Source organism: Denticeps clupeoides, chromosome 16 (genome assembly GCF_900700375.1).
Source record: "Denticeps clupeoides chromosome 16, fDenClu1.1, whole genome shotgun sequence".
Taxonomy (NCBI): domain Eukaryota; kingdom Metazoa; phylum Chordata; class Actinopteri; order Clupeiformes; family Denticipitidae; genus Denticeps; species Denticeps clupeoides.
In genome coordinates, this window is record NC_041722.1 from 7273704 (window position 1) to 7289503 (window position 15800).

The 15800-nt window shown below is 41.2% G+C and overlaps 1 protein-coding gene across 3 annotated transcripts in view; it reads right to left on the reverse strand.

The window, feature by feature from the left end:
• The window catches only part of ptprja (protein tyrosine phosphatase receptor type Ja), a 76561-nt gene that overhangs the window by 11143 nt on the left and 49618 nt on the right, over positions 1-15800 (reverse strand). For all 3 annotated transcript variants that reach the window (XM_028956912.1, XM_028956913.1, XM_028956914.1), the window contains 14 exons: positions 14282-14300; positions 13934-14149; positions 13570-13809; positions 12322-12588; positions 10122-10376; positions 9784-10038; positions 8587-8859; positions 8001-8252; positions 6809-7081; positions 2127-2378; positions 1483-1752; positions 1076-1327; positions 408-671; positions 49-321 (listed from right to left, as the gene is read on the reverse strand). In XM_028956912.1, coding sequence (XP_028812745.1) covers positions 49-321; positions 408-671; positions 1076-1327; positions 1483-1752; positions 2127-2378; positions 6809-7081; positions 8001-8252; positions 8587-8859; positions 9784-10038; positions 10122-10376; positions 12322-12588; positions 13570-13809; positions 13934-14149; positions 14282-14300 — 3361 coding nt within the window. The remainder of the gene's footprint in view (positions 1-48; positions 322-407; positions 672-1075; positions 1328-1482; positions 1753-2126; positions 2379-6808; positions 7082-8000; positions 8253-8586; positions 8860-9783; positions 10039-10121; positions 10377-12321; positions 12589-13569; positions 13810-13933; positions 14150-14281; positions 14301-15800) is intronic.

Consider the following 15800-nt stretch of genomic DNA (forward strand, 5'->3'; position numbering starts at 1 on the left):
TGATCTAGCCTATGTGAGGACTTAAAGGTCAGGACTCATGGTGCTTACTTGTAGAGATGTTATATGCATACACAGCATCACTCTTGAGGTTCATGGGTCCAATAGTTGATACAGAGATGATGTAGGTGGTTCCTGACTGTAGACCAGTTAGGACCAAACTTGTGTTGGCAGTGATGGCCTCATTACTCTGGTATCCTGCTGTTTGACATGTGACTGTGTAGTTAAAGGTGCCAGAAGTCATGTTTGGAGCAGCACCCCATGCCACAGCAATGGAGTCTGTGGTTTTGTTTGCAACCATCACTGTTCCAGGCTGGCTGGGATCTGCATGATGACGGAATAAAAGGAACAATCATCCAGTCAGTAAAACTGATAATCCACATGCTGTCCCATTCTCTCTTAATACTCACAAGTTGTGTTGGAAACTGGATCAGACAGCTGTTGCGCGGACCCAGAGACTGTTGTAATGGTGAGAATGTATGTGGTTGCAGGCAGCAGGTCAGAGAACACATATGAGAGAGTCTCGTTTGAGAAAACACTGATGGTTTGAGATGTGCCTTTGTTGCTGCTCAGTGAGAGAACATAATTGTCTGCAGCATACACGTTCTGCCAGGTCACTTGCATGGAGCCATTCTTCCACATGTTAGTGACAACAGGAGAAACCTTGGAAGGCCCTGTGTAAGAGGGAAAGAGTAGGGTTGAGATTGTTAAAGGAAGGCATATTTTGCTCCTGACCAGCTACATTGTACACATACACACTAACAATATAGAGGTATAATGTCATATAGCAGTATAATGTCAGACACTATCAATCGTATCAATAAGAGCAACACAAACATAAAGAAGCAATGTTAAAATGTCAATTGTTCCGATTTATTTTACTGAAGGGTATGTTCTTCTTCAGTTATACACATATCATGAAAATTCAAAAAATGTTGGATGGTTCAATAATATATCAAGTATCACAAATTCTCTGTCATTAACAACCCGTACTATGCAGTGCCACCTATGTTTGATCAACAGATGACATTCCACAGAGCAATTACACATTTAGGAAATGAAAGGAACATTTACATACTTGTGATATAACTGGTGTTGATACCATTGCCTGTCACGCCCCTGATCTCACTGTAAACAGTAGAGATGCATGTCCTGCCTGGGGTCAGTCTAGTGATGTAGACACTGGTCTGGTTGGTCTTCTGGACTTGGCTACAAGTGCTGGTCACGGTGTAGGAGCCGCTAGAAGGGAAGTTTATGGGCTGAGTCCAGTTCAGGTACACTGCTGTGTCATTCAGTAGAGTGTATGCTAGTCCTGTAATATCATTCGGGTCTGGGGACACAGACATGATTTTAAAGAAGAGCAGGTAGAGACACAAGCAAATGCATAAAATGCTTTATTAATAAAAAATCATCGACCTTGGTTAGGATAATTTAACCAAGGAGTGTGTGTAATGTTGTTTATTGTCATTTTGCATTGACCCTTACTTGTAGTGACATTATATGCATACACTGGGTCACTCTTCAGGTTCACTGGTCCAATGGTTGCTACAGAGATGGTGTAGGTGGTTCCCGATTGTAGACCAGTTAGGACTAAACTTGTGTTGGCAGTGGTGGTGTCATTAATCTGGGGTCCTGTTTGATATGTGACTGTGTAGTTAAAGGTGCCAGCAGTCATGTTTGGAGCAGCACCCCAAGAGACAGCAATGGAGGTAGGTGTGGTGTTCTGAATAGTCACTGGTCCAGGCTGGCTGGGAACTACAGAAGGGGAAAGTAAAAGAATCAACCACCTAGTCAATATACCGTATATTGGAGAGAGATTGCTCTTTGCTGTTAGACAGTTATAAGTTGTCCGCAGAATTTATTGACAACTGGGTAAGCTGAATGCTGCCGATGGTCACATGGTACATTTCATAGATATTTAGAAAGATATATGAAAGCATACAGCATAAATATAAGAAAGTATTTAGGAATATTTAGCTAATTGATGCTTTGACTAAACTATGGTCTAGTTTTGTCAAACTATAGTAGTGTGATAAGAAAAGATCGGAAATTACACAGACTGTCTGAAATTCGAATCTAAATAAATAATGTGGCTACATAGTGCGTCTTAATGAAATAAATCTTCTTACATGTGATGTAACTGATGTTGATGCCAACACCAGTCACCCCATTGATCTGACTGTATACAATGGAGATGCATGTCCTGCTGGGGCTCAGTCCAGTAATGTAGATACTGGTCTGGCCGGTCTGCTGGGTTGGGCTGCAGGTGTTGTTCACGGTGTAGGAGCCGCTGGAGGTGAAGTTTATGGGCTGAGTCCAGTTCAGGTACACTGCTGAGCTGTTCACTGCAGTGGATGTTAGTCCTGTAACAGGATATGGGTCTGGGGGCAAAGAAGTTTTGAGTAAAGATAAGCAAATGGAGCAGAAAAATGTATTAGCACATACACACACATATATATATAGATGTACACATTTGTATACATTTGTATTTCTTTATAATAGTATGTGTGAGCACACCGTTCAGTTTTGCCCTGATCTTTCACGACAAACAATGAATGGTGTCACGTCCGGGAGCTGATGGGGGAAGTAAGCGCAGGGGCGGGACATTCGGGGAATGGAATTTTATTAGGGTTGCAACTATCAAATATTTTTGGAATCGAGTATTCTGTCAAGTTTTTCAGCGATTAATTGGATAAATGATACTTTTGCATTTTTAAACAACTCTATCAATAGTGTGTTATGCAACATGAAAATCCTCTTAAAATGAGCAAGCAATTGGCTGTTATTCCTCACAAAAAGTTATTTAATTCAAACTCAATACTTTTATTGGATCAAAGCTTAAAACCTTTGGGTTACTGGCTCCAGAACTAAGCTCATTTAATCAATCTTTCTGTGAAACATTCATGACGTACCTGAAAAAAACTATGAAACATAGGTTAGCCTATTTGTCCTTAGTTTTATTTTAATTTAAAAAAGGGGTGTACCCCCTGCTATAGCCCAACTAAGAATAAAGAGAAAAAAGTATAAAGGTACAAAATTGTAAAAATAAATACATAAATAAACAATTAAAGTATTACTAATAATCCAACTTAAACAAAACAGTTCAGTTTCCAGTTGTATCCAGATGAGGTAGGTAGGTAGAATGTTTGTCTTTGTGCAATGTTATTTGCAAAATAGAGAGAGAGAGAGAGAGAATTTATCTTAGTGCATGTGTGTGCAATGCATGTGCAAAAACATTGATTTGACCAACACATGCTATAAACTCGCCCAAAAGTAAACTTATATGCTAATGAATGTAGATTTGTCCATCTGTTGCAATTATAATGTCGCAGCCGCTGCCCTCCAGATTGGTCCCAGGTGCGTCTGCTGGTGCACTGAATCCTAATCATGGCGGCCTCGGACCCTCCGGAAACCATTCACTGCACCCCAGGATGGTGCCTTCTGGGCACATGCAGCCCCTCTCGCTGCACGTCCCTGCTGGCAGTGTGACCAGCTCCCCTCCCTGCACCACGCAGGGAGGCGGTCCCAGACCCTGGATGGTGCATTCTGCTAGCATCTTCTCTGCATCTGAGAGCGAGAGAAGAGCAGCAAAGTACACCCCACAGGATGATAAGAAGGGTTGGCATGTTCCTGCTGCTCCGGAGAAGGGTCAGGGCACAATGGGCACTTCCCACAGGGGGCTGGGCACTTTGCTGGAGATGGTGGAGGTTGTGTGGCATGGAGGGTGGTGGACGTGTCCACGACCGGAGCTGGAGAGGCGCCCCCATCGCCCTCTTCCACCAGCTTACCCCTGTGTCGCCATCTTGCTCCTCGCTGTCCACTCTCTCTCGTCATCCTCACACCACTGGAAGTCATGTGGATCCCCACAGACTTCTCGATGATCACGGATGGGTTCGATGTTCGGAGCCATCCCGGCACCGACCGCCCACCAACTCGTGTCGTTGTCGCTCTCATCGTCGTCCGTCATCCCAGTCCATGGAGAGCCTCACCAGCAGTGCGCAGAGTTCCTGGCCCAACATGGCGAAGAGCTTGGGGGACGCATCCTCTGCACATCCTTTGCCGCTTCTGGGTTTCGCGGATCACCGAGGGATCACCGTCACACCACGGTTCTGCACACCTCGGCCAGACCCCCATCCCACCAAGAACTCCTTGAACCCACAGGCGATCCTCCAGCGCACCCCGCTGGTGCCCGTACTCACCACGACTGGCTGAGTTCTTCCACGTGATCTTCTTCCTCTGCCTTTTACCTCTGTGCTTTAGGTTTGGGCTGCAACATTCTGTCACGTCCGTGAGCTAACGGGGGAATGAAGCACAGAGGCGGGACATACTGGGAACAATGATTTATTAAACACAAATAAAAACGTCACAAGGGCCCAAAACAGGGGAATCAAAGGGGAGAACAAAAAATAACCCACAGAAGTGTGCCGGTTGCCAGGAACCGAAAAACATACACTAGGTAAGTAACAGGATCCACATAAAACGTTGCAGCCCCAAATGGCTGCTCAGAAGCGCCTTATAACTTCCCTGCTGTCATGCAGATTGGTGCGGGGTGCGTCACCAGCTGCACCTAAACGGGACAAATGATTGCAAGCTGGCCAGGCCCTGGTGTAGAAAAGCAGGACTAAATTATGTTTCCTCCACCATACTTCATGGTTGGGATGATGTTTTCATGATAATATGTATTTCCGTTTTTACACCAGATTTTCTGTTCAATCAAGTAGTTCAATCAGTCCACAAAACATATTGCCACTACTACTGTGGAGTGGCAATGTGCCCTTTCACACACTTCAGGCATGCAGAAATGTTCTTTTTGTAAGCAGCATCTTCCTACATTGTGTCCTGCCATGTTTTACGTGCTGTAGACTCATAAACACAGATTTTGCCAGTTCCAATGATGCCTTCAAACCTGTGGCTGTCACTCTGGGTTGTTTTTTTACCTCATAAATCGGTCTTCATGCTCTTAGGGTCATTTGGGGTGTTAGTAGCCTAGTGGGTAACACACTTGCCTATGAACCAGAAGACCCTGGTTCAAATCCCACCTACTACCATTGTGTCCCTGAGCAAGACACTTAACCCTGAGTGTCTCCAGGGGGACAGTCCAAGTCACTACTGATTGTAAGTTGCTCTGGATAAGGGTGTCTGATAAATGCTGTAAATGTAAATGTCATTTTAACTTGGCACCCAGTTCTTGGTAGAGTCACAAAGTGTCTTCATTTGTAATCCTTCCAGTCTTATGTAAACCAACAATCCTCAGAAAACTCATTTTGGCAAGACATGGCTTGCATTGGCGTATTCTTCTTGTGCAGAGCAAACTCCAAACTGGATTTTATCAGTCAATTAAGCTCTGGTCCATACCTCCAAATGTATTCTGAACAAGTCTGGGTCCAATTAAGTTTTTTGAGGTCATTAACTCAAGTATTCAAATACTTCTTCCACTAACATATCAGTTGTTAAAGGTTTTTCTCAATAAACACAGACAATATAATTTTTTTATTCTCCTAGGCACATTCTATTTGTTAATCTCCTTGACAAAGCCATGAAATAAAAAAAATATCTTAATTACTCCCGGCCATATAATCCTATATAAATATTTCACCTTACTGCTACTACAGTACCACCTTCCAGTCTGACATTATTTACTCCAATTGACCTAGTTAAGAATATGGTAGGTTGCATACATTGTGGGTTTGGCCAAAAACATTCTGACAGTTTCCAGGAAACAGACTGAAAAACTCAGGGATTGGTTTAAATTCAATTCAATAAGAGTGGTAGTAGCCTAGTGCGTAACACACACGCCTATGAACCAGAAGACCCAAGTTCAAATCCCACTTACTACCATTGTGTCCCTGAGCAAGACACTTAACCCTAAAGGGGGGAACTGTCCCTGTAAATACTGATTGTAAGTCACTCTGTATAAGTGCGTCTGATAAATGCTGTAAATGTAAATACCCGAGAAAAAAACACAAGGGTGTCAAATCGAGTATTCTGTCAAGTTTTTCAGCGATTAATTGGATAAATTATACTTTTGCATTTTTAAACAACTCTATCAATAGTGTGTTATGCAACATGAAAATCCTCTTAAAATGAGCAAGCAATTGGCTGTTATTCCTCACAAAAAGTTATTTAATTCAAACTCAATACTTTTATTGGATCAAAGCTTAAAACCTTTGGGTTACTGGCTCCAGAACTAAGCTCATTTAATCAATCTTTCTGTGAAACATTCATGACGTACCTGAAAAAAACTATGAAACATAGGTTAGCCTATTTGTCCTTAGTTTTATTTTAATTTAAAAAAGGGGTGTACCCCCTGCTATAGCCCAACTAAGAATAAAGAGAAAAAAGTATAAAGGTACAAAATTGTAAAAATAAATACATAAATAAACAATTAAAGTATTACTAATAATCCAACTTAAACAAAACAGTTTAAGTTGTGGGTTTGGCCAAAAACATTCTGACAGTTTCCAGGAAACAGACTGAAAAACTCAGGGATTGGTTTAAATTCAATTCAATAAGAGTGGTAGTAGCCTAGTGCGTAACACACACGCCTATGAACCAGAAGACCCAAGTTCAAATCCCACTTACTACCATTGTGTCCCTGAGCAAGACACTTAACCCTAAAGGGGGGAACTGTCCCTGTAAATACTGATTGTAAGTCACTCTGTATAAGTGCGTCTGATAAATGCTGTAAATGTAAATACCCGAGAAAAAACACAAGGGTGTCAAATGCCTCAGTAAATTTAGAATGATCTAAAGGTGTTAAAGAGTAATTCAACATTAAGGGTGTTTTAGATAAGTAGGTGTTTATGCTTACTTGTAGTGATGTTATACGCATACACTGGGTCACTCTTGAGGTTCATGGGTCCAATGGTTGCTACAGAGATGTTGTAGGTGGTTCCTGATTGTAGACCAGTTAAGACTAAACTTGTGTTGGCAGTGATGGCCTCATTACTCTGGAGTCCTCCTGTTTGATATGTGATTGTGTAGTTAAAAGCCCCGGCGGCCATGTTTGGAGCAGCACCCCATGTGACAGAAATGGTGGCTGGGGTGGTGTTCTGAATAATCACTGGTCCAGGCTGACTGGGAACTACAGGAAGACAGAGTAAAGGTATTAATGTCAATAAAGTTCTGGATGCTTTAAGACCACTTAATTTGTATTAAATTTTTTTTTATAAGCACAAGCAAAGCATTTGCTAGACAATAATAATAATAATAATATTAATACATTTTATTTATAGGCACCTTTCTGACACACAAGGACACATATAGCAAAACCTACAATATTATAAGGCATAATAAAAACTAATAATCTAAACTAATTAGACAGTGTAAATGACTCAGAAAGAGAAAGCACACTTGAACAGATGGGTTTTAAGTGAGGATTTAAAGTGCGAGAGTGAATTGATATTTCTGTACTCGGGGGATAACGTTTCTCCAGAACCTGCTGTTACATGTAACGCATTGAACAATTAAACAAAGTTACATACTGACATAATTTGCATGTGTGCCACACAGACAACAAGGGCTACATAAAGTGCAAACGTGAATTATACGGTCATTGTAATGGAGGAGATGAATCTTGTACATGGCTTTGTCGATGTACAATTTAGTTTTTCTAAAAAAAAAAAGTTGTTGGCCTTTGGATTTGATAAGCTGAAGTTCAGGTGTAAACCATGGAGCAGAGTGAGAGAAAGAAACTGACCTAGTTTTTAACTGAGCAACGAAGTTCAAAATATTATGAAGGCCAGTATTATAATGTTATCTGAAAACCCAAGAAACTCCTGGGTCTCAACATATTTATTTCTGTTGAGAGAAAACACACCCCATAGATGGGATCATGATACACTGCTTTCATATGCACTTTTTTCATCAGCTGTTAAATGTTTAATAACCATGACTAAGTGAGTACATAAGTGAGTAAACCGATAGATTTCATGGATCCAATCGAAATAAATCCATTTAAAATCTGTCTGTCACAGTGCGAGGAATTTAAAACATTGGCTTACATGTGGTATAACTGGTGTTGACACCAGCGCCAGTCACACCGTTGATCTGACTGTATACAGTAAACATGCAGATCCCTCCTGGGCTCAGACCAGTAATGTAGACACTGGTCTGGCCGGTCTGCTGGGTTGGGCTGCAGGTGCTGTTCACGGTGTAGGAGCCGCTGGAGGTGAAGTTTACGGGCTGAGTCCAGTTCAGGTACACTGCTGAGTTGTTCACTGCAGTGGATGTTAGTCCTGTAACAGGATATGGGTCTGGCGATAGAAGAACAATAAATGTATGTCACTGAATTAAACGCCACTTTCTCCTAAACATGAAGCCAAATATTCAGAATGTTTGAATTAATGAATGTGCTGATCATCTATTTACAGGACAAGATTTAGAAGGAGAGTTTTTCCTTTTTTAATTGACTTGTTTTTACGAAGTCATGAAAAACATACATACTACAGATACGGGTAACTAGCAAGCAGTCCTTTCTTGTTTCTACATCATTATTTCTGTAAATCCAGAATCGACGTGGCAGAGTCAACATGCTGTCTCATCAATGTACCATGACCATGAAATGAGTAGACGTGAACTGATGCTTACTTGTTGTGATGTTATAAGCACACACTTGGTCACTCTTGAGGCTCATGGGCCCAATGGTTACCACACAGATTCCATAGGTGGTTGCTGACTGTAGACCAGATAGGACTAAGGTGGTGTTGGTAGTGACCATTGGAGTAATCGCGAGTCCTGGTGCTTGATATGTGACTGTGTAGGTAAAGGTGCCGGTGGTCATGTTAGGAGCAGCACCCCACACCACAGTAATGGAGGTTGTGGTGGTGTTTGTAATAGTCACTGATCCAGGGCTGCTTGGATCTGGGAGGAGAAAAAAATCATTAAGTAGGTGACGCTGCAGATTTGTATGACTTCTTGCTCTAACAATTCACCACACATTGTGCAGGCGGCATTTTGTCACAGCTGATGGTTCAGAGTATGGTCCACCAATGCTGTAAACTATGACACTGTACATTTCCCCTGGGATCAGGTTTGTGGTGGTTGTGACAACTGAGATCACCAGTATTTTTTAAAACACAAAATTATACAAAATTTTAATTCAAACAATGGTGGTAAAAACTTAAATTTAAAACTTAGTGATTCATAATCAGAATAAATTATTGTTATTTGTTGCTGCCAGTGGTGGACACAAACCATGTTTTTGAGCTAAAATAGAGATACCAGAAGCACAATTTTACTTAGCTTAGTAAAAGTTCCAAAAACATATTTTCCTTATTAATTAAATGTAAATGGATTATGCTTTACTATGGCTAATGCAAAAGTCTGACGACCATTAAAATTATCATCAGCACAAAACACTGAAGGCACACAATTTCCTTTAAGTGAAACACACTTTCCTATAGTAACTGGTGTTTGAATAAATTCTGAAGAAAGATGCATGTGTGATGTCAGGAGGCGGGGTTTGCAGTGTTAGTAGGTGTGGCGTTTACCTGCTAAATGTAAAGTTTTGTCTGCTACACTGAATGCAAGAGCAAGGTTACAAAATGATTGCTGTATAGTTGAGTCGTCGTAAAGCAGTAACATCACCTCAACTTATAAAAATAATAAAAAAAGGAACGAAAAGGAATTATGTAGTGGTCTCTAAATTAAAGTCTCCCAAAATGGATAGTACAAATACGCCAAAAACTACAGTAGTACAGTACAGTAACAAATTACATTTACTTCGTTATTGTCCACCACTGGTCACTGCCTTCCTGAAAATGATATGTCTGTTAAAGGACTTACTAGTAAAACAAGAGGTCAGTGCAGGCACAGACTTCTGTCCATTTGCCAGTGTGGTCACACTACAAGTGTAATTAGTGCCAGGCATCAGACCAGTGAATCCAACGTTAGTGATTGTCTGATTATAGCTGATTGATTGCGGTCCAAGAAGCTCCGCCAAAAAGGAGTAAGAGGTCTTGTAGTCATCCTGAGTACTCCACGTGAGATTAATCTTTGTGCTGTAGGTCACCGTGGTCAGATTGATAACCGTTTTGGGTTCTGTAAACCAAAAACAAATAAAACAAATATTGTACACTATTACCCAATTTTAAGGAGAAAAATCTATTTCAGTGGTTACTCACGGGTATAGCAGGGAATTGACTGTGATGGGCCAGAAATATTAACAGCTGGAATGACCGGTGTCACAGTGCAGTTATACGCAGTGCCAGGCTGCAGATTTGGGACAGTAGCGTTAGTCGTATTTACATACTGATCTAAAATATTAGGGGATAACTGCACTTTGAAGGTAATCGGTTGTCCATCAGAATAATCCCATTGTAATATCAGGGAGCTGAGTGAGGCTGAGGCTTGTTTGAGGTTTGTTACAGAGTTAGGCACTGCAAGAATGAGAATTAAAAGTAAGAACCAGTGAAACCATGAATACATCAATAATAACCTCAGGACAATTAAATCTATTTAACATTTAACAGTGTGGCACAAAAACAACACTTTGCATGACCAAAAGAACATGGTGAAGCATGGTGGGGGGGCGTTATCAAGCTTCCAGGCTGATGCCGGAACTGGTGCATTGTGGAGGGAACAATTCCAAATAACAGTTTCTTATTGTCTTTAGGGCAATAAAGGTTTGGAGCATGTAGCGGGATGTAGTGATATTTGCCAACATGTAGTGGGGTTTGCCCGGAGGATTCAGTAATCTCAGGACAATACTTTAAACCTGCCTGGTGCAAACTCTAAATACAGCATGTTGCTGTTTTGGGAAAATAATTCAAATTTGTATTTTATGGGCATAATATTTATGTCATTCTAATGATAAAAATGCTTTGATGCAAGCTTTGTAATGGGCAACATGCTCAGTGTTTGGCTGAGGGCGAGTTTGCTGCCTTGTGGCTCTTGGGACAACATGGACGGAGGAGAGAAGATACAGCCCCATTGAGCGTGATTCTGCATGTGGTCCAAAAGGCACCCACTGTATTAATGTTTTGCATTATTGTATTTGTATGGAAAAAATGTTAATAGTTTATGGACAATAAATATTTTTTTTTGGTTTTTTAGTTTTCATGGTGTTTGTAAAAAGTGAAGAAATTAATTTCTACAAAATATCACTAAAGGCAGTGAACAGTGTACATTAACTCTTCCTATCTTGATTCTAAAGTTAAGTGAGGAAGAGAAGATGATATGATTTGGCATTTCAGAAGCAAATTCCAGCTAGCTTGAAGAATCGTATCTTACTGTCCATCCACATTACAGCATTAATTTAATGCTATACAAAATGATAAATGTAGTAAAGTGTTGATTAGAAGTGTTAATTGTCTCTTTCATCCACACATTTGTTGGTCATTTTGGCATGTGGTGCTCAGCTGTTCATTACTAAATCTACCTACCAGCATCTCATTAACCAAAACGCAGCAGCATTTTCCCACAAGGGATATCATGCATTTCATTTGTTTGTGCATGTAAGAAATGTACAGATATAGAGCTGACCAATTCAGATTCATATACTATTGTCACAGCCAATACACCTCCAGCCCACCAGAGAGCACCAGACCAGACAGAGAGACGGCAACCCGGAAGAGGAAATGAGAGCGGGCAGCGTAGAGTATAAAAGTCAGGTAACTCCGAGGAGACGCTGCCCGCTCTTTGAGTTGAATCTATTCCCCAGAGACGCTAGCCTTTTTTTTCCCACGCCCAGCTGACTAGAATCCACGACCACGACCCTTGCCTGTCCCTGACCACGAGCCTTGCCTGCCCCCTTTATTACGAAGATCTACGGACGGATTCCACCTCGACACCACGACCTTCGCCTGCCACTGACACTGAGTTTGCCTGACCCTTGTAAGAAGACGATCTCCCCGCTACCCCCCACGAAGCCCTAGTTCTCTCCACGCCGCGCTGCGGCGCGTCCACGATTCCACTCCCGTTACCTCCGGCCTCCCTCTCCCCGACCAAACGCTTCCGGTCCTCCTCCCCAGCGCGTCCTATGTCTGCTCCCCGTGCGACGACTTGTCCCCTTGCTCCCAGCATGCCTGCAAATGCGTCCCCGAACTCCAGCAGTGACAACTATTGTATATTGTCTATTGTTTTGTCTATATTTATTGTTTGTACTTTGACCTGAAAAAGTACAATATCAACAAGCAAATGGCCACCTAACATTGCACAGTCAGGCATACTGTACATCACCCATCAAATGACTTCCCTTCCATACATGTATTATAGTGAAACATAGCACCTTGAATAGACACTTTGACATTCTAGTTCTCAATTAACCTCACATACCAGCCAGAAAAAAAGAAACACAGGCCAGAAAACTGCACAAAGACTCACATGTGTAATCAAGGAGAAATACGACTGAGCTATTTAACCCTTGAGGTCCCACTGTTACTGCTGTAATGTTGTATCCTGTCCCAGCAGCCAAACCAGTCAGCTGTGTGGAGTTCCCAGTGATGTTCTGAACCATGCCACCCGTGAAGCTGATCTGATAATAAAACGGCATTACATTTACATTGTCCATTAGCAGAGGTCTCACTAAGGACAAGGCCAAAGACGAGTTGGTTCGGTTGATGACCGTCAGAGATGCCGGAGGGTTGGGCCCTGAGAGAACAGAAATGAAACGAGAAAAACAGAGATCAGTTAAAACTGCACTGCAACAGATTTGTCAAATTAGCAATAATAATTAACAAATAATAACAACAATAATAAATACATTCAGTTAACATCAAAATAAATGTGCTGGATGAATACATGTATCATATTTCTAATCTGTGAGTACATTTTTATTCTCAATTTAACAGACTACAACTGTCCTGTCCCCTTGGTTACTGTAAAATTGTATTGTATTAAAGCTTTCACTACCAGCATGTTACTAGAGCTGAGCTCAAATTATGGGACTATTAGTTAGATATTAGAGAGATGTAGATGAAAATGATGCTCAAGAGACATTTACATTTACAGCATTTATCAGACGCCCTTATCCAAAGCAACTTACAATCAGTAGTTACAGGGACAGTCCCCCTGAAGCAACTTAGGGTTAAGTTTCTTGCTCAGGAACACAATGGTAGTAAGTGGGATTTTAACCTGGGTCTTCTGGTTCATAGGCAAGTGTGTTACCCACTAGGCTACTACCACCCATGACATGAAAATGCTGGGGTTGCAGGTTTCATTTGTTGCCCATTTGGACATTAGTTAAGGCAAGAAAAAGAATGTAAACCCTTTTGGAACCCCTTTTGACAACTACAATGTGCCTAAAATAATAAAAAAAATCTTCCATGTCTTTATTGAGAACAAACTTTTCTCAAGGGTACCTCAGCGGCACCTTGATGGTTTGTGACAAGTCAACTTCCTTAACCACTAGGCCACCACTCGGCCAGAAACACTTCTACATCATGTTAGAGACATTTCAGTGACCACCAGATGTAAAAAACAAATGAATAAATAAATAACCTCAAATTACAGTTTATTTATTTAGAACCATGTTAAATCATGTACAAAAATGTGTGAGGCAGGTGGCGCACTTATGTGTATTTGTGGATACTGAAAGCATGACCAATTAAACTTTTTCAAAGCAGTACTTACTTGTCGCAAACGAGAAATTTGTTGAATTTTGTAGATTTCCAGAGACGGAAGCAACAGTGCAGTTGTACAGTGTTCCAGCAGTAAGGTTTTGAATGTTCACTTGCTCAGGGATGACTCGTAGAGAATTATTTTGTATCGTCACTAAGTAGTTATCCACGTTACCTGATGGTTTGTCCCATTTTATAATCACTGAGCTGTTTGTCTGGCTGAAAGCACTGATATTCACAGGGTTTGATGGATCTGTTGAGAGTCATTCAAATCTTGAAAATTCTTTAAAAGACCCATTTTTAGAAATGCAGATGGAAGCATATGTAATGCTACACATTCATTTGCAATACACAACAGTCAAAGGCAAAACACTTACATGTGGAGAAGTTGCCACAACACTGTGTAGAGGTGCAATTCAGAAATAAAAGGTTTGTGCTTCCTGGTACTAGATTAGTAACAGTTAACGCACTGCCTGACTGAAAATATGAAAACTGAAAACTGCCATTAACAGTGCAGTTTGCATTCAAGTCTCCCAGAGACATAGAAATTGTTGTTGTTGTGAAGTAGAATTTGTAGGAACATTGCACTGTACCTTTTTAAGAATAAAAACAACAATTAAATAACTTTACAAACAACATTACAGCAACATAAATGTTTTACATGTATTATTATCACTTCAGATAAGAAGAGGACAATTATAATGGCTATTGAAATACACACTTACAGTTTTGTCCATGTGAGACCTGAAACAATAAAGAATTATAATGAATTATTTGCACAATTAAATGCATGGTACAATTAAAGCCTTTATCTTCAATCTAGGCCATATACATGGTGCATAAGCATGGTGGACGTAGAGAACCCTTTTTCTCTCTGGTGTTGTGACCGGTTCCAATATCTCTCGCAGGCTTCTTTTACATGTTGGATAAGTGAGAAAGTGAAGTGATTGTCACACGTGATTAGGGTTGCAAAATTCCCAGAATTTTCAAAGATGGAAACTTTCCATGGGAATTAATGGGAATAAACGGGAATTTATGGGAATAAACTGGGAATTTTCAAAATTGAAGGTTGGCTCTTCTTAGGGAACTTAAATATAGTTGAGCAAAGTATATTTTAGCATAATATTGACAAAAACAAACAAATGCAATTCAAATACACATGAATATCCATGCCATTCCTTAATCACATGTACAGAGCACATGCTTGCTGCATGGCTATTGAGACCACCTACTGGCACTGTGCATGCCTCCATCACATGTGCACATGGACCACACGTTTGAGCCTGAAGGACAAAGAGCATTGAAGGCACACATTTGAGCCTGTGGACTTAACAAGTGAGGTAAGTTGGTGGGAAAGAGTATCTAGCAGTCAGAAAATCCTCAAACCTATTGCAGCAGCAATAGCGAAGATAGAGGGGGATGGTGCCATCTTGTCAGATGTCCAGTGCCTTTTTGCAGAACTCAAAGAAGAAATCCAGACAATTCTGCCCACTTTCCTACTACTGAAAGCAGAGGAAACGGCTGTGGTCAAGTCATTGGAACAGTGGAGGGAGTTCTGCATGAAGCCAGTGCATGCAGCAGCATACATGCTGGACCCCAAATATGACAAGGGCATACTTTCTGGGGAAGAGATCAATGGTGCCTATGCAGTCATTACAGCCATGTCTGACTACCTGGGTCTCGATAAAGGCAAAGTTCTAGGCAGTTTGGCAAAGTATCGAACAAAGCAAGGCCTTTGGAAAGGGGATGGAATATGGCAGTCATGCCAGCACATATCTGCAGCCACCTGGTGGAAGGGACTATGTGAATCTGAGGCCCTTGCACCTGTAGCCTCCATCCTCCTCCAAATCCCACCATCATCATCAACTGGTCACTGTTTGGGAACACCCACACAAAGGTTCGCAACAGGCTCACAAATGTGAGAGTGGAAAAGCTGGTCGGCATTCGGGCAAACCTACGGCTCTTTGAGCCTGAAACAGAGCCATCCTCAACAAGGCTGGAAAGTGATACTGAAGACGAAGACTCAGAGTTGGATACTGAGGAAGTGAACATGTTGTTGGATGATGATGAGGTCCAGGAAGAGTCTATTGACTGAGCAAAAATGAGAAAAGAGGATTGCTTGAAGGAAGATTTGCATGTTTAATGGGACGTTTTGGATGATAAGTTGTATTTTTCATTTAACCTTTTGAATGGGACTTTGTGGAAATTTTTGAACAGGGGGCATTTTTGAATGAGCAGGGTTAG